The sequence below is a fragment of the Schistocerca serialis genome, chromosome 5 (assembly GCF_023864345.2).
Source record: "Schistocerca serialis cubense isolate TAMUIC-IGC-003099 chromosome 5, iqSchSeri2.2, whole genome shotgun sequence".
NCBI lineage: Eukaryota > Metazoa > Arthropoda > Insecta > Orthoptera > Acrididae > Schistocerca > Schistocerca serialis.
Genome location: NC_064642.1, coordinates 718,267,369 through 718,287,093, shown reverse-complemented (window position 1 = coordinate 718,287,093; position 19,725 = coordinate 718,267,369). Strand labels below are relative to the sequence as shown.

The 19,725-nt window shown below is 40.9% G+C and overlaps 1 protein-coding gene and 1 long non-coding RNA gene across 3 annotated transcripts in view; one reads left to right on the top strand and one right to left on the bottom strand.

Moving 5' to 3' along the window:
• The window catches only part of LOC126481172 (uncharacterized), a 43,932-nt gene extending 32,459 nt beyond the window's left edge, over nt 1-11,473 (top strand). Inside the window, exons 2-3 of the long non-coding RNA XR_007587528.1 lie at nt 11,114-11,270; nt 11,396-11,473. This is a non-coding gene — a long non-coding RNA (uncharacterized LOC126481172). The remainder of the gene's footprint in view (nt 1-11,113; nt 11,271-11,395) is intronic.
• LOC126481171 (ataxin-3-like) overlaps nt 4,467-19,725 on the bottom strand; it is a 164,510-nt gene continuing 149,251 nt past the window's right edge. For both annotated transcript variants that reach the window (XM_050104739.1, XM_050104740.1), the window contains 2 exons: nt 11,107-11,311; nt 4,467-4,665 (listed from right to left, as the gene is read on the bottom strand). In XM_050104739.1, the coding sequence (XP_049960696.1) occupies nt 4,517-4,665; nt 11,107-11,311 (354 nt within the window). In that variant the 3' untranslated portion in view covers nt 4,467-4,516. The remainder of the gene's footprint in view (nt 4,666-11,106; nt 11,312-19,725) is intronic.

Genomic DNA, 19,725 nt, shown 5'->3' with positions numbered 1-19,725 from the left:
TTACTATTACAAAAAAATCTATCATTAGCACAAGGAGAGATGTGAAGTATAGTAAGCAGACAGCTACACAAATCATATATAGAAGAATTTTTGGTTACGAATACAATATGTCAATTTATAAACCAAAGAAAGAGCAGTATACTTTGTGTCACAAATATCAACATGCTCTTACGATGAGAAGATATTACTGAAGTATCAATAACATGCGTGTCAGAAACGAAAAGATTGCATTGAAGCCAAAACGGTAGACAAGAAGAAATGTGCCAGGGACCCTGGTTTTATATCTACTACTTTTGATTTATAGCTGGTTTTGCGTATACCATCTTCTGATGTGAGTCCATCGTACTACAGCAGAAAAATTCGTCTACAGTCCGACAGTTTGAGAGACCACTATGCCAAACACATAGTTTAGAAATTGGTATTGGTTTGTTCAATTATCTTTCATCTCTCCCTGAACATGTTACAGAGGTCTCATTGTTTTCTGATAATGTGGGAGTCAAAACAGCAAATAACAAATATTAGCTGCTCTTCTGTACATAGTGCAAATTACACACCTTTAGAGTGTAGAAGACAAGTTTTTAGAAAGTGGCCACACATACATGGACGTGGATTCAATGCACAGCGCAATTTATAATGCCAACGGTTCTGTACTTGTCTATAGTACTCAGAGGGCTGGCAATATTTTGAATTGCCCAATCAAAGAGGCTTTGCAATTAGAAAATTCAGGGACTGTAGCATTCAGATGCCAGTCTTCAGGAGGTATCAAACATGGTGGCAAAAAATGAGACAGGTGATATGAACTGGCTCAAAGTGAAATCTTCTAGGTGCACAAAGGAAGTTCCTTGGCTGCTGCAATACAAGCACAAGCAATCTAGTGAATACCAACAAATCAGAATTCAGTGAAAGGGATGGCCGCCTATTGTCCAAAGCAACTGACACCCACATACTCAAACCCATTGCCAATAAGCACGGCAAAAAAGAATGACCTCCCACAACTATATTGAGCCAGTTTTGTTCCCGGGGAGCAACATGGCTTGTACAACAGCTACTAACATCTGATGACTGAACTGACAAGATTCCAAACCTACTGTGGAGGGCAGAGCAAGCAATAATTCTAAATATGACTGTTAGAAACTCATTGGTGATGGTTTACTTGTCACACTGGAGAGTAATACTTGTACTACCTAATAAAAAGAGTATAAACGCAAAACTCAATGTGTCAAAAACAATCAAAATTCAAAACTGATTAATCTCAAAAGTACTTTTTTGGACTCAATATATTTTCCTTGTAAGCCCATAGACATGGTTCAATTCTGCAATAGTAACTATGCTATCTGCTGTCTGAACAACAGCAGTCACAGCTTTCTGGCATAAAAGGGAAAAGAAATAGTGTGCGAATAACTAGCCACGCTAGCTCTTCATTGCACAATTACAGTGGGGCACCATAGACTTTGTGACAGAGTCAGGTGCTTTGCTGCTATCACCTTGAATCAGATGCAATCCAAGTGTTTACATAATATTAATTCTTTTTTTGCGTGTCCATGTTGGTATTATACAGTGTGTTTAACAAAGGTAATATCCCATTTAAATATCTCAAATCATCAACACATGAGCCATTTCAAATAATCACTAAATTTTGATGGGAGTGAGTTCATACATGCTTCACATAAAACTCCACCAGCTATAAAAATAGCTTACACCAACAATGAAAATACAAGAAGTGGATAGTGCTAAGTTTTGGGGCTACAGAAAGATCACAACCATATAGAAAATCTACATCCTAGAATTAATGAGGTTGCATTTATAATATGCCCGATGACTGACGTAGGTGACACAGAAATGAAGAAACTAGCTTATTCTGCTGTTTTCAGTCACTAATATGTTGCATCATCTTTGGGAAAACTCAACTTACAGTGAAATACTTTCAGAATACAAAAGTGTGCAATAAGAATTATATCTGGCATAAGTTGTAGAACATCATGCAGAGACCTCTTCAAGATCATTTGGTATTCTGACAAGGGTTCAACAGTACACAGCTTCATTAATAGCCATTGGCATTAGTATTACTTTCCATTTCTCAAGAAATAGTGAAAAGTATGAACATCAAATGAGTACAAAGTCTAAGTACTTAGCATTAATCCAAGACAGAGATGTACATGGGTACACAGATATCCAATAACCTACCAGAGCACAACATGATTTGCTAGTAATGTGGTGAAGGGGGTGGGGTAAGATCTCTCTGTTGGGATCCTACTTCCACATCACAGATATTCTTAAAATTAACATACTGGGTTATAAAATCATTAATATTAGCACTGTTAATGTCACAATCTTCCATAATGCTAAGTGATTTCATCTACTGCACAGAAATGAAAAGTGCATTAACCGTTTTCCATGTTCTAGAGATCACTCACTATGTGATCCATGAAATACAATTGATGTTACGTAACAGGCCTTTACAACAGATGCATAACGTGTTTTACATTTATCTTCTGACAAGCAATTTTACTTTTAATGGTTCTTCTGTACTGCTTAGCTAAACTTTCTGCCTTATAATGTAATCCTGTCAAAGGAAAATTCTATTCAAAAAACTAATAAATATGAGACAGAATTGTTGGCCATTATTTTCCTTCTGGAGGCGACATGTTTAGTACTTCCAACACTAAAAAGATAAGATACTGTCATCACATCTACTTCTATAAATGTCTATCAGCAGTATTAAACGTCAATTCCGTCTTATCATCATCCCATTTTTAAATATTTTTATTAACTTCTTCCACCCCTCTTGTATCTAATATTTTGACTTGCACAACTGATTCTTAACACTTTTCTCTAGATGTAAATTTCTCAGTTTTGCTTAATTCGTTGTCCAGTTTTCACTCTTATCTACAATGTACTACTGTCTTTAACCAATAATTTCAGTAACTATAGTGGACAAGGTTGTCAAATACTCGGGGCCATGTACCCCTCTTTAGCTCTCAAGGAAAGGAAAAAAAATATAGTGAAGTCAGGCGTCTTTCTTTCAAGAAAATGATTTAAAAGTCAGTATTACACAGGTTTTTAACAGGGTGAGAACTGGAACTTATTTTGTGTTTACTTACGAGCTGTCATTCACCTTCCAAAATATTAAAAATATTCTATATTCCCAGGTCTAGTCCCCCCTCCCCCTTTCCTCAACCAACAAACTCTTGTACGAGCACCCTTTGTAAGGGGCAGTCAAGTCAAAATGAGACAGTTGGAAAAAAAGTAAATAAATTATTTATTATTTCAAAAGTAGTTATCATAACTGTTAATACATTTATCTCATATGGAAAGATGTTTGTGACTGCTAACAGAACCTCAATTTATACCCAGGTGTGTGCGTCTTAAGGGCTTCCCAGCGAAACTTCCGCAGCACAGTCAAAACAATCCTGGCAACAAAGACCTCTCTCAATGTGATTTCCATATTTCTGGGGCACTGGAGAAATGCATTCGGGCCGTCTATTTGCTCTCGGCGAAGAGGTGCGTGCCTGTGTACAATCATGGTTCCACAGGCAACTGCAAACATTTTTCCATGAAGGCGCAGTCTGCCTTGTCTCTCTGTGGGATAAATGGCAATTACTTTTGAAATAATAAACAGTTTACTTTTTTTCTATTTTTCATTTGACTGCCTCCTTACATTACTTAATCATCCCACAAAATAAACCACCAGACAGCAATATAGTGACACAGAGGCTGGTAGACCAAACTGGGCTGGCTCACTTGCTTACCCCTTTTTCAGATTTCGAACTGCTGTTTCCACATGTAGTGTTACAAAAAAATTTTTGATAAAAAGTTGTAAATGGTAATATGCACCACATTTTTAAAACTTATACGTGTTACGTGCAGTACATTTCTTTCAACAGCACACATTAGAACTACATACGGAAATGCAAAACGTATACTACATTAATACTGCTTATCTATTGTTTGTTGGCCACAGCTCATTTGTCCAGAATATCAAACAATACTATTTACTCTCTCTTTCAATAAATACAAATTTAGAATCTTTCGGTGAATCAAAAATTCACTTTTATGAAGTACGGCATGCTCTTTGTTATAATTTAAGATTAAGTATATATCTAATGATCTCTAACTGGTGTATAAACAAGTTGAGAAGCTAACTACATTTTTCAGAAAACATGCTGCAATTGACCACAACACTGAAAATGGCTCTCACATGAATTAACATCAACTGTCACATGGGTTAGACCTGCTATAAACAGTTATGAAAAGACAATACAGTTTTAAGAGGCAGGTACAGGATTTATCCTGTTTCTTATGTCAACTTTTAGTTGACTACTTATTAAACCACATTATTTTAGTACAAAATTCAGTCTAAAACTTCCATACAAATTAGTTTCTCTTGTAAAGATCACAGGTTTATTAGCAATGGTATCAAATCTTCAGAGATTTTATGGTTAGCTAAATACTGACAACCTCTTTAAAACAAATTTGTGCAAAAAAATGACTAGAGTCTGAAGACAAAACTATAATATTAAGTATTCAATTGGTTCTGGTTTGGGGCATGATTTGTGTAGTTTGAAGACTGATTTTCAACAGACTCTAGGTATGCAAGTCTTCTCCTCCTCAATTCTTCTGGATCCACCATGTCATCTGCTGCCTGACATTCGTTGCTGTCACAGCCTGAAAGTATAGACTTAATTAATAAAAAAAATTTACTGCAGAAACAGCTGAGTAAAGAAGCATGTTCAATTAATGAGACCTTAAGGTGTAGCTGACCATCTTCAATAAACATATAATGCATGCTGAAGTAGAGCTCTATACCAATCCAACTTAACTAACAACTATACATTAATTTACTATGTACATATTTTGTCACCTGGACTCCCTAGTTTGAAGGAGGTGGGGTGCACAAAAAGAGTGCTCAAGCTACCCACATACCATGTTGGGAAATGGGTAATGTTGCCAACATCTATTTTCTTAAAGGAAAGAAAAAAAAAATTCATTACATGGTACCAGAAACCTTATCGGGCATTTGAAATAACTTCTCTGGTCAATATAAAGCTGCAATTCTGCACTCATACCACTGTGGTACACGTGAGACAAGTCTGAAAATTTAAAGGTGCAGCAAAAGTCCCACCACAGTTACCAGCAGCTTCCTCGAAAGAGACGATGGAAGGGGAAGGGAGGAGATGTAAAACATGGTGAAATGAATTATTTACTCCAGGTTATCCGTATGTCCCTTGGTCATGGGGCGACCTATTATAGTACGTACAATGATGATTCTAGAAACTTAGTGCATTTAATTTAGTCTGCAAAGAAACATTGATGTTAGTAAGTGCAATACATTGATTATTTTGTGAAATGTGTACCTGTTACAGTATCAGTAGTATGTGTGAAAGTAGTTGTCCATACTTTTAACAGAAAGAAGGTTACTAAAGGTGTAGGGTTTACTACTGTTTATGCCCGACAAAAAAATCCCAGCACTACTCTTCACTTTTAGAATTGCTGCAGTGTAAGGCCAAGCCAGTCACAGTATGCCCTACACAACTGGTATATAAGATTGTACGGTCATACAAACTCAACCTGTTCTGCATAGATAACCGACAGATGAATGTCCTCAGGAAGTGATTACAGGGAGGAATTTAACACTTTCAATGAGGAAACTCACATTTGCTCTTTTCAGTAGCAGATCTGGTAATTGTCATCTGCAGTTGCTATGACCAGAGACCGTTAACTAATAGGCAATGATTAAAGTTACAAGGACAAGGTCTATTAATCAATGCTGTCTCTGTTACCTCCTTTCAGCTACCCACCACAATTACTGCAATCACCTCCTTGAACACCACCTATCTCTTACTCTAAAAACCTGATTTTACCTTTCAAATTCTCCCTGGAGGAAACCTGATTTTTCTGAACACTACCCTGGTCTCAACCTTTCTTACCTCCTTGGATCAGATTGTAGCCAAAAGAATGGTTGGATTTCGATGGAGCAACATCAGGAGATTCATTGCATGCAGGGAGGGGGGAACCTTCACATCAGTCACATTCATAATTTTGCTCGTGACAAGCACCACTGTTATCTTAACTGTAGTGCCATATAGATCTCAACCCTACCCACCTGCCACCTGTGTCAGCACTCATGAGGAAGAAGTGCATCAAGAGGGACTCCCATACATGATGTGAGACAAAGATTGACAGAAAGTGTGTGAGAAGAACTGTTTAAAATTAACAAGCTGCAGCTACAGCAGCAGAGAAAATTTGGAGAGCCAAATTCTTCCAAGGAGGGAAAGATTCTAATGCACGAGGGCCCACTGCAACAGGTGGCCACTTGCTGTAATATAAAATACACTTTGGTACTTCTCAATACTGGCCATCTGGACAGGATGGTCATCAAATTAGCAAATCTCGAGTCGGCATCTGCTGAAGTGTGGGCTAACGCCTTGAGGTAACTACTGCTCCGCTGTCATCCTGACAGGACAACCTGATAGTGTCGTCCCATCAGCCACAGCACTGATGAGCCAAGGGTCGAACTGAGATCCTACCAGCCACCGAGCCACTGGCTGCCTGTCATCTCCAGCCATCGCCAACCAGAATTAGGTCCAGGGTTTATACCCAGATGCCTCCACTGCCTCACATCAACCAGACTAACAGCTGGCCAGCTTCACCTATGGCTGAGCCAGTAGTGCTGGCAGCCTGAGTATGCAGATATCACAAGATCTTTTTGATGCAGTGCTGAGCTAGGCCTAAGAATCATCCAGCTGCATCACTAATACTCAGACTGCACTGATATCCGAAAGCATGATACCCAGTGCCCATCTAATCTGGGCACTTGCCTTCATGTAAACACTGCCGAGGAAAATAAAGACTACCATTGCCAGCTAACTGCTTTTGACTATTGTGACCCACGATGTCCTACATCAAAGGACGACCACACTTATTGAAGTACACACAGTCAGGTAAATATTTAATTTTCCTTTATAAGTTTGTAAATATATCCATGGGAATAACATACTGTGAAAGTTTTGGATGCACATTCCACATTGGTCTCTGCAATAATGAGATGGTACAAAAATTATGTTTGTGTGTATGACGATTTGGTTAAAATATATTAAGGTGACAGAAAATCAGTGTTTCATTCAGCAGTTAACTAAAGTACATGGAATCCTCACTGAAACAATCAACCGAGCCTAGATTATGACAACGAGCTCAGTATTTTGGAAAGTGTTATGTACAGAAATATGATTGGTGCATATACAGAACCGTAAACTCACCAAGTTTGCATTTTGCACTCTACAAATATTCTATGAGTGCCCCTCTGGTCGCACACAGCGGTCAGGTTCATTCCGTACCTTATGTAGCAACATCCTGTCAATGGTCATTGCAGCACCACTGATGCATCCTCTAGAGCTGTTCCAGTGTTTTTGGCAGAGGAATTATGTAAACATGGCTCTTAACGTACCTACAAAGAAAAATGTCACTAGGTGTTAGGTCACGTGACCTGGGAGGCCAACGTAACAGAGCCACATCATCTTCACCACTATGCCCAATCCAGATATGCGCAACTTTGCCCTTTAGGAGTTGGCGAATATCGGTGCTCCAATACGGTGTACCCCATCATGTTGGAAGATTAAATTCTTTAAATCAGCAGTCAGTTGTGGAAACAACCACAACTGCAACGTATCAAGGCAAGAGGTGACAGTATACTGTGGTGAGTAACCTTTCCAAATAAATGGAAGGTTGCTTCATTGCTGAATATCAGTTTGGAGATGAAATGTTCCTCTTCAAGTGCTTCCTGTATTGTGATGCATTTATCTTTTGGTTTTAATTGTTGCATGGGCTGCAGACAGTATGGTTTAAAATGCAATCGCCCTTGCACATTGCTGCGGTATTTCAATTCATGGCTTCCATGGACTGTTGACTTTTTTGATACATGTATGAAACTTTGACTCATCCTTGCCACTGTTGTGTCCGACACACTTGGACACTGGTGCTTTTCTGTATACAGACACAACCAGTGTCCCTAAACTGTCAATACTAATGCACAATGCTCTGTTTACAAGGCAGTTCTTTTCCATAATGCCTTCTGAACATACACTGCATTGTTGCAACAGATAAACATTTCATATATTTCAACACACAAAAACACTTTTCTTGCTTTGTCGAGGCACTGCATCTTACTGCGAACTGGTGGGCACAATGCAAACACTGAGTTTACGCTTTTCTTCTTGCATCAATCATATATGTACATGTAATAGTTTGGAAAATACAGAACTTTGAAAATGAATGAATCATTTATAGTAGCCCCTATAGTAGATCGAAGGGTGTGTCGAAAATGTTGATATATCGGTGACATAATCTGTGTAAGTCATGAACTTTGAAGTTATTGCAATCCTTTCTTTTGAAAAACTTTCAATAAATGTTTACTTTTGTTTGCAATCAAGTAAACAAATGTAATGTGTAATGCCTAATAAATAAGTTACTCCAAAAAAACAATGAATGAATACTAAAATAAAAAGTCTGAAAAATAAGCTATCAGAAAATAACATCAAAATTAGCAAAGACCCAATATTGAAATTGGTTAAACACCAACAACAAAAGTGTGTGTGTGTGTGTGTGTGTGTGTGTGTGTGTGTGTGCGCGCGCGCGCGCGCGCTTGAGGGGGAGATCTGTCTGTAGTTACACCACTCATTTCGTAAAATCAGACAGTACTACTTGTTAACTGCTGGAATTAACAAAGAACCATATGATTATGTGCAATTCAATACTTAACAAGAAATCATCACTGCTTCAGAACGATACCAGAACCTTAATGTCAGCAAAGTTTGTTCAATTTTCTCAATAACAGTAAGTGAAAACTGAATGTTGTAGGTATTTTTGGTGTGCAACTATAATATATAATTCCTGCTCGCATGAGATGGAACAGTCCACACATACTTTAACAAAGAACTCCACGAGTGTGAGGTTGCAAAATGCCAATGACGTTTACGGCATTTGAAACCCCACATATTGTCTACCACGCAACCATAATATTGGCTGCTAATGGCAACAGGGCAGGCCTGGAGGTATCCAGTGGTGAGCACAGCATCAGGCTATGGAGCATAGTCAACGAGTAACTCACAACAGTGCTAGTGGTGTTGATATGAAGCAGAGCAATGGCAACAAAAGAGAAAGAAAACAGCACATTATTTCTAAAACAACAGTTGTTGAAATTGACATTTCATCAGAAAGAATTCCAAGGAATTTCACAGAGTGAGAAAGAAGTGACAAAAGAAATATTAATGTTTCTTCAAGATGAGTCAGTGGAATGTATGGTGTCTTATACACCAACTGTCGGACATAGTACATGAGGAGTACAATGATGAGGATATGTTCGATGTACTTCATCATCACTGTCTGACAGGGAGCCACAAATCCATCTCCAATGAAATGTAATGAAGGAGAATCATCATCCAAGGAGTGGGTATTAAACATAATTATGTAAATGGAAGATCATCCAAAGAACAGTAAAAAAACACAATTATGAAGAGATTTCGAATAAGTCCACAGCAATGTGACTTTGTAGTGCGTAAGAAAAGCTACAGATATTTAAGGGAGGACAAAATGCACTTGGTACAAAAGCTGATGTTTGCGTGTTTCAAGGATGCTCGATACAATTTACAGGACATGCACAATTGTGAGCTACAATGTAAAGTACATCAAATTGTGTGTGACATATATTATGGTGATTTCAAGGGAAACAGTGCTATAGAATTGGAAGCAATTTTTAACAAAGCATCAACTTGACGATGCACAGCAAACTGTGGAATCGGCCCAAGAATTTGTAAATGAGATAAGCAAACTTATCCCATCATTCTGTAAGGAATTGATTTTCAACTCCAACCAATCAGGATCTGAAGAGGGAATGCATATGAGAGGAACACTGTAAATTAGAGGTATCAGAGAGTTATATCAAGATAAACTAACATTGTATTCATAGACAATTACATCGACTTTTATCCTGGATGGAAAATTGGCTGGAAAGTTATTTATTAAGCTGTGAGAAGTTGGAGGTACTCTGCCCCCTCAATTCTTTCTCATGTGCATGATCCTGTGAGGGCAATAGGGAATATTTATGTAACATCAAGCAAGAGTGGGAAAATTGGCATAAGGGAACAACAACTATGATAAGAGAACTGCTTTTGCCCAATAGTTGGTCACTATAACTAGCTTTTGCTCGATTCCTGCATTGTGTATACAAATCATACTCCTTTAGAGCAAACTATCTCTTCTGAAAAGTGTATGATGTTGCAATTCATACCATCTGGAACCACTGGACAAATTCAGCCTCTGGATGTTTTTTTTCTGTTCCTATAAAACATTATCATACTACCTGCAGTTATGCCTTAAATGACACTTGGTTTCACGATAAACTCCATGACAGACTGTTTCACATTCGATTGCGTGCCATAATATTCCATCAGTTCTCATCACCAATTACACCAATTTGATTCTGTACACATTCTTTAAGAGTGGATACCTCGCTGAATGTCCTGCATGATTTGCAACTCCCAAGGAGTTTACCTTTGATCTTGATGGTGTGAACCTTTGTGATCACTGTAGCACGTCATTTTTCATTCTGAGTTCACATGTTGACAATGTCCATTTTGTGAAGTGTAATACATACATCCCATAGAAGGCTGATCTCTGCACCTCCTGGACACTCATTTTCAGCTGCCCTCCAGATGTACATGATGAGTCATTAGCACTATTATTTTTCCTGTCATAATTGTTAACACAACACTTTCAAATGAGCCTTCTTAAAGATTGAACTTGCCACACTCGAGGGATTCCTTGTAAGATGTGCTACTAACCAAAAATACAATATGTCTGGTTCAATGCTTGCAGGTAAATTTAAAACAAATTATTTTATATTTTTCCAAACAAAGGGAGTGTACTCAACAATATACTATCTCATGCACTGCGTAACACCTCACTATCTGACTTTTAATCCTACTTTTGTTATTGTAATAATGAAAAATTTTATTTCTGCTAAAATTTGCTTGTTAAAGTTCTAATAGCTTATCATGAGTGGAATCATGCTAATACTCAAATGTATTACATAAATTTAGTAGTGCAACTCACATTCCAGACTCATTTGAAGAGCTCTCTGCAACTCGTGCTCATCATCACCTTCAGTGTCATTTATCTTGGTCTGAAGACTAAGGCTAAGAGCTTTCTGAAGCTGCAGTTCTTCATCCTGGCTGATAGTGCGAGGTATTGGTGGTGCTCCATCAGCTGTGTCTGTGGTAAGACTTAACTGCAAGGCTCTATGGAACTGTGCATCACCCTGTAACATAAACGATAAAGATCAAATCAAGTACAAGATACATCAGAAGTTGACATGTAAATTTATTCATTTATTTTACTTTAGGTTTCAACAATAAGATCATTATATGAGTCGCACAAAACAATCAAGCTTTTCATTGCATTAACTGAATAATGATTAAACACAATCAACAATTAAAGTACTAGTAAAATGGAACTGTTAAAAATTTGATTTCAAGTAATGAAAATCAGCTGGATTTGGGGACGACGAAATTCATGGAATACTATTTAGTAGGAGCCTCGGGAATGATTTGGAAAACTCGAGGAAGATGGAAATTAGATTCCTGAAGATGATAAATGGAAAATATATCAAAGTGAGTTCAAAAATATACAGTATTTTATTAATTGTATCCAATTCTTGCAGAAGCCAGTTGAAAACATAGCCAGCAAAGTAACACACATTTTTCAAGAAAGTAAACAATGACATGCATCCCACATACAGATCATTTCTATGTTACACTAAACGGATGCAACTGTTGTTTCAAGCAAGTGTATGCTGCCAACAATAAGTCCCATGAGATTTAGTATTGTGAAAGTTCTGGAGGAATTCCTAACTTATTAATTAGAGTCCTATATTAACACAGCAGATGGTGCCTGTAGCAAGACACTGGACTGAATGTATCCTTTGTACTTCAAGTGTGTTGCTCCAAAATTAGACAGCATTGACCTGTAAAGAAGCCTAAGGTGGTAGTGTTTCCAACTTATTCTTGCACTAACAATGTAAGCGATTCTGTTCTTATGAGAGCATCCCAGTTATTCTCAATTCCAGAAACCTGAAGTTGTGTACTTTTTTGGCACAAATCTGCGGAAGTAATACATCAGCTCCAACAGAAGAGTATATGAATACACATGGGCAGTGTGGTGATCACTGTTGCAGCTTCCCTTGACCTGGTACCAGTGAAAGACGTGCCTGCAGCGGTGCACCCAATTGCAACACTGGACACAAGAGCAGCATCACATTGTCATTGTCTTCTCAGATGAGTCCCAGTTCTGAATACAGTGTCACGAAGGATGTGTGTGTGTGTGTGTGTGTGTGTGTGTGTGTGTGTGTGTGTGTGTGTGTGTGTGTGTGTGCGTGTGTGTGTGTGTGTGTGTGTGTGTGTGTGGAGGCTCTAAGGAGGACAAATGCTGCTAGATTGCTTTTTTTATCATCATACGGGCCCAGTAACTGCTGCAATGGTATAGAATATCATTGGGTGTACAACAGAGTCACCTCCTACTTGGACAGCCAGTAATTTGGACAGCGACCATTAAACAGGAAGCTTCATCTTGTCATTGAAAGCTCCTTGATGTCACCTTTGAACCAAAAATGCAAGGTTGTATGCTGCCCTTGCTGTTCTGACCTTAATACAGAGGGCATTAGACAGTTCCCCTGGCCAGCACATTCTCCAGATATCTAATACAAAATGACTGCCAAGAACCTGGCATGCCACCATGGCAACAACCATTAAAAGTAATAAACTTTGGCATCAAGTTAAGTGGCATGGAATGATGTACCTGTTTGTCATTCAAACTCAGTTCAATGCAATGTCCGACCACGTTAAAGCTGTTTGTTATTCCTGCCAGAGGAGGCAGTTCTGTGTACATAACTTCATTCCCTGTCCTCTCCCACAAACTGAATCGTATATTCTTCCAACTACACTGTACAAACACAATAAGTAAAATTTCACATTTGCTATCATTGCTGGTTTGCAATATGAATATCCAGTAGCATATTTCATGATGTAAAAATTAATTAAATTGGGTGCATCTTTTTTAATAACCTGTGCAACAGTGGATGCTTTCAAACACTGTTTTCTCTGAAAAACAGCACATTGGCCATGTAACAGGCAATGCCATCAAGAAATTGATCACTGTTGGTAATGATATGGATGAAGTACCCTCCCAGAAGCCAGATTGCCAATGTTTCTTACTTTCTCAAACTAACAAACAAGAAAGTGACCCTGAGATTACGAACAATATGGGTACACTGTAATTTTTAAATCAGGTTTGTGATGAAACAATGTTACTCATTTTGATTTAACCACTTCACAGCAAGGGCAGCCATGGGCCCCTAGAGTTGGAGCAGGCAACAGGGCACCCCTCCAACCAATGAGACTAATTTGCACTATGTCACAGAGAGGAGTAAAAACCTCTGTGACAGGTAAAACGCAAAATTGAATCAGCCACTTCGGCATCCTCTGCTAGCACCAGAAGTCGAACATCAGCAGGTTTAAGGCTCCAATGTAAGGTGGCCAAATTGGGGCAGTACAGTAAGAGGTGGGTCACTGTCAGACAGGCATCACATCAACAGTCTGAAGGGTTCTCAGATCAGATGATGTGGCTGTGGGTCAGCCAAGTGTGACCACTGTGAAGCCGACAACAGACGGTCGACAGTAGATTTCCTGCAAGAAGCTGAAGGAAAGACTGCCAGTCATGGTCTCCTTTATGATTCACAGTTTATTTGGAGAAACCAAGGCACACCAACCTGCATTCCAAGTCTCCAACAATTGTCAGCTTACAATCGGCTCAAGGTCCGGTTCTGGTACCCCCTCCTCCAAAGTCGGCATCCTGGTAGCCAATCTGACCAACAAGTCAGCATGTTCATTCCCTTGATCCCAATGTGAACAGGAGTCCATACAAAGACAACTAACCATCCAGGGTGGTGGATGTCATACAGGAGATCCTGGATAGTCACAAGCAATGGGTGTCGAGGATAGCACTGTCTGACAGCCTGAAGATTACTCAAGAGGTCACTGGAGATTAAGAATGACTCACCAGTGCAAGAATGAAGGTGGCCGATGGCTCGAGCAATGCCACCAACTCTGCAGTGAATACAATGCATCCATTCGGCATGAAGTGTAGTTCACTGCACCTTGCATGTGTGTAGGCAAAACCAGTTAGCCCATCAACCATAGAGCCATCAGTGTATACCACGTCTGAGCCTGGAAGTAGGTCAAGGACATCCAGGAACAAGTAACGAAAAACTGTAGGCTCTGTAGAGTCTTTTGGCCCAAAGGAGAGGTCAGGGCAGATCTGAGGACAGAGTACACATCATGATGACACATGCAGTTTCACGCTGACAAGAGGGGACAGTGAGAACAATTGAGTTCAGAGCAGAGACTCTGTATGCAAACTACGATCATGGCTCCGAATCTTGGCATCTGTTGCGGGAAGTAGATCTTGACCAGGAAAAAGGACACGGTAGATCCATTGGTTGATTTGGAGATTAAAAGAACTAAAGTGCAAGGGTATCAGTCCCTTTTTCCTTAGTCACAGACGTCTCTGAGAGAAACCATACCCAAAAAGAATCCTTTTGCCTGAAATCTGGGGAAGGAACAAAATGCATAAAGTATGTGCCCACCCACACTGAAGTAGGAAACGAGAGTATCATGCCAAAATTAAAAACATTAAGTAAAAGTGAAAAAAGCAGTGGAAAGTGTTAAAACAATGTAGTAGATGGCCTTGGCTAGCTGATCACAAGAATACAAAAGGATGAGCCAGCCACTAAGCAACACACTAAGATCTCCAGCCTAAAAGCACACGGCAAGGAAAACACAGATGGTGAAAAGACAAACACTAAGTTGAACAGGCAGCATCAGAGGGAGTGAGGAAAAGCAAAAAATGCAGGGAGCATGAGGACCTGGGAGACAAGGCCAGGAGACCAATGTTATAGTGAGTGATAAAAATCCCCCTCTCGAATAAAACTTAAAACTAGGTCACATGTTGAGGCACTGTCACCTATAACTGAAGGGAGCATGTCAGGGATATTAAAAGTCCACCTCAGGGTGGCTAGATTGGGACAGTCCGACAAGATGAGGACTATTGTCAATCAAGAACTGCAGCAAGACTGGGGTGGGTCCTTGCAATGGAAGAGATGACCATGAGTCAGCCAAGTATGCCAGATGCGGAGCCGGCAAAGGACAATGGAGTCCCTGTGAGTGGCTCACATGCATGACCTCCAAACATTTGTGTCCTTTATAGCACATAACTTATTTAGCATAGTGAGGGTGTGCCATTCGGTATTCCAGATACCTAAAACTTTACAGAGTAATACTGATCGGAGATCAGTTTCTGGTGCGCCGATCTCCAGAGTTAGTTTACTGGTAACCTGTTCGGCCAGCCTGTCAAGTTCATTTTCCGTGTTTCCGACATAACCTGGAGTCCAGATGAAGGTTACCAAACATCCACATTGTTCGTGGGCATAAATAGGCTACTGGACAGTAATTACCAAAGGATGGTGAGAGTAGCACTGCCCAAAAGCTTGTAGGCTGCTTAAGGAATCCCTACAGATGAGGAAGGACTCACCAGTGCAGGAGCATATATGCTCAAGAGTGAGAGAGATAGCTACCAACTGCAGGAAAACACTGCAGCCACCCAGCAAGGAGTGCTGTTCAGTATGTCCAGCGTGAGCATAAGCAAAGCCATCATTGTAGACTATCTCTCAGCCCTGGAAGGCTCCAAGAATAGAGAAAAATTGGTGGCAGCAGGCCTCAGGATGAAATGAGTCTTTTGGGCCTTGTGACACATCCAAGCAAAGCTGTGACTGAGGTATGGACCAGGGAGATGTAGGTGGATTGACCCAGAGAAAAGGTGGTAGACGGGAAAACTCGAGCTCAGAAAGAAGGGACCAAACACGAACCGCCAGCTTAATCCCTCACCTGGGCTGCTGTTGTGGATGGTGGATTACCCTGTTTGGGAAGACTAGGCCATAATTTGGAGGCTCAGACAAACTACGAACATGTACGGCATAATTAACAAGCAGTTGTTGTCAGCTAATGCACAATGGATCCCAACCTCCACGAGTAGGCTATTAACAGGGCTTGTTCAGAAAGCTTCTGTCACAAGCTCAACCCCACAGTGGTTTATTGGATCCAGTATCCACAATGTTGAGGGCGATGCCAAACTGTAAGCCAGACATCCATAATCAAGGTGGGACTGTATCAGAACTTTACAGAGCTGCAGAAGAGTAGAGCGATCTGCATCACAGCTAGTGTTACTCAGGCAGTAGAGTGTGTTAAGAGGCTGCCAGTACTTTTTGCTTAAGCTGACAAAGATGGGGAAGCCAAGTCCTAAAAAGCAATAAGTCTCAACTACGTTAAGTAGTTGGTCATCAAGGTAAAGTTCTGGATGTGGGTGGACAGTATGACAACAGAAGTACATGACGCAAGTTTTGGCGGATGAAAACAAAGCCATGGGTGAGGGCCCATGACTGCACCACAGATGGCGTTCAGCAACACCAATACTAGAAAGGCAAAAGTGAATGAAAAAATCATCAGTATATAGGGAAGGTGATACTGAGGACACCACAGCTGATGCTAGACCGTTAATGGCCACTAAAAAGAGAGGAACAGTCAATACAGATCCCTGCGGGAGCCCATTCTCTTGGATATTGGCTGACCTGTGGAAAGCACCAACTTTGAAGCCAGACAGTACAAAAGAACAAAAAATTCTGTATGAAGATTAGGAGCAGGCCCAAGAGACCCCACTTGTGTAATGTAGTGAGAATTTGATGACTTCAAGTTGTGACAAAAACCTTTTTTAAGTAAAAAATGACAGCACTAAGGCATACGCTGGGAAAAGGCTGTACAGATAGCAGACACTAGGTATACCAAATTATCATTGGTGGAACAGACTTGGCAGAAACCACCCTGGGACGGAGCCGGAAGTCTCCAAGACTCAAAGAGCCAACACAGTCACAAACAACTTACACAAAACATTTGTGAGACTATTGGGGTGGTAGCTGTCCATCTCCAGGGTGTTCTTACCAGGTTTTAGCACTGGGACGATGACACTTTCATACCATTGCGGTGGGAACTCTCCCTTGCTCGAGTGAAGTTGAAGATGGCAAGGATGTGTCACTGGTAATCCACTGAGAGATGTTTAAGCATTTTATAGTGAATACGGTCTGGCTGTGGAGCTGTATAGAGACAATGGGCAAGGGAACTGAGGAATTCCCACTCACTGAATGGAGCACTGTATGGCTCAAGTTGGCGTGTAGTAAAAGAGAAGCGCTTTCGTTCCCCTTCTGTTGTTGGATATGAAAGGCAGGTTGATAATTCTCAGATGCACAAGTTCGTGCACAATATGCAGCAAAATGTTTGTTAATTGCATCTGGGTCAGTATAGATAGCTGCAATCTTGGAAATCCCAGGTACAACTGCAGGAGTCTGGAATCCATAAAGGTGTCTGATCTTCATCCTAACCAGAGAAGGATAGGTATGTGATCCAAAGGTGGAAATGTACAGTTTCCAACACTCCTGCTCCCATCTTCTGATTAACTGGTGGGCACAGACACAGAGCCTTTTGAAGGCAATGAGGTGCTCCATTGATGGGTGCCACACTCATGACGTTGGACAGTCTGTCTATGATCTCTAATGGCAAATGCAATTTCTGGCGCTCACCAAGGCACTGTCTACCCCCCACCCTCCGGGGGGATCCTGAGGAATGGGGGATTGTCAAGCTGTCAGCAGGCATGTACCCAAATTTCTAGCATTTGAATCACCACATAACGGTGAAACAAAGGGTTTAATGTCATGCCGTATACCATCCCCTTGACTTTTCAGGCAAATTATCACACTCAAAGGCCAAGATTAAGACACTGGTACCATCCCTGTTGTCCTTAGGCCCCTATACATACGCCTGACAAAGTGTACACCTAATCGCTGTAGATTTGAGTGCAACTTGTCATCAGGCTGCAATAGGATAGCTCAATGGAATAAAATCCCCATGTTTACAATCTTATTGGTGGGAGGGGGGGTGAAGGAGGCCGGGACATCACCCAAGTTGGTAAAAGTGAGCAATGCACATTACAAGGCAGAGAATGCTATATTTATCAATACTGATCCGTTCTGCCCTTTGGACATTCCCACCAATTCCCCTCTAAGTTCTCAAAGAAAACCAGAGGCTTTGTTGTCAAAGGATTCTCATCAGACCTTGCACAAACTAAGTATTGGGGAGAATATATCTCTCCTTGACCTTTAATTCTACATTCCTCCCTTGCCCGCCAGGGAAGTGAACAATTTGGGATCATATCTCGTGGCATTATATTGCACCTTACCTGGACGTTCAACCACCAGCGTCGGACAACTTCATCTGCTTCACTACGGGTCATCCGCCCTGACCAGGCGCTCTCCCTGTGGGCACCACCTAGCCTCAATAGAGGACACCTGGCAGGATGGCCGATGCCGAGAGTCCCGATGCCTTAAGGCCAATGCCAGGAGTCCCAATGCCCCAGGTAGATGGGCATCTACTCCTTGGCACACGTGGCCAATCTGCAGCGCAGGCATTAGCAGAGCGATCACTGTGTTGTCAGGGGCCTATGACCAAAACGGTTCATGACCCCCCGCCCCCCTCCCCCACTACAGATTGGCACCCCAGCTGGATATTGGATACAAATGAAGAATCCATTATCATGTAGAAGCAGTAGATGACAGTGCACAATGGATGTAAATTATGCACTCCCCAAGGTGTCCTTGCCCATAAGGCTGAATTACAGGTGCATTTACACTTCCATTACAATAACAGGTACAGAACATCTCAGTGCACAATGTATAGATTATGCAGCACACAGGGCATCCTTGCCCAAATGACCCGCACTTCAGTAGAATTTTGAAAGGTGAAAGGTGAAGGTCAAACAATAAAATGGGACCAAAACTTATTAAGACAAAAACCAGGAGTTTCCTTTTAGTCATCTCTTACAACAGACCTCGAGTCTATTCTAGCCCCCAAACCCGCAGGGAGTTCAGATGCTCTGGGAAGCAGTAAATGTGTATTGCATAGCTGAGCAGCAGTTGTTGGCACCTCATCTGTAGGGAAGGGACATCATCCTCTGCAAATAGGCTGTTCACAGGGCTAGTCCAAAAGGCACCAGTTGTAAGATGGACCCCAGAATGGTGGGTCGGGTCCAGCATATGCAATGTTGAAGGCAATGCTGAGCCATATGCCACACTCCCATAGTCAAGACAAGACAGGATCAGAGCTTCGTACAGCTGCAAAAGTGTGGAGCAGTCTAAACCCCAGCTGGTGACACTAATACAGCAAAGAGTATTAAGGTGCAACCAGCATGTTTGCTTAAGCTGACGAAGATGGGGAAGTCATGTCAACTGAGCATCGAAGATCAGTTCCAAAAAACAATAATACTCCACCACATTGAACATCTGGTCCTTGAGGTAGAATTCTGGTTGGAGTCAGACAGTATGACAGCGACAGGAGTACATGACATGTCTTAGGAGCGGAAAAGCAGAAGCCAGCAGTTAGATTTCAGGACTTCACCCTGCAGTCAGCATTCAGCAACACCCACAGTCGAGGAGCAATAGTAGATGCAAAAGTCGTCAACATACAGGGAGGGTGACACTTTAGATCTCACAGCTGCAGCTACCCCCTTGGTAGCCACTAG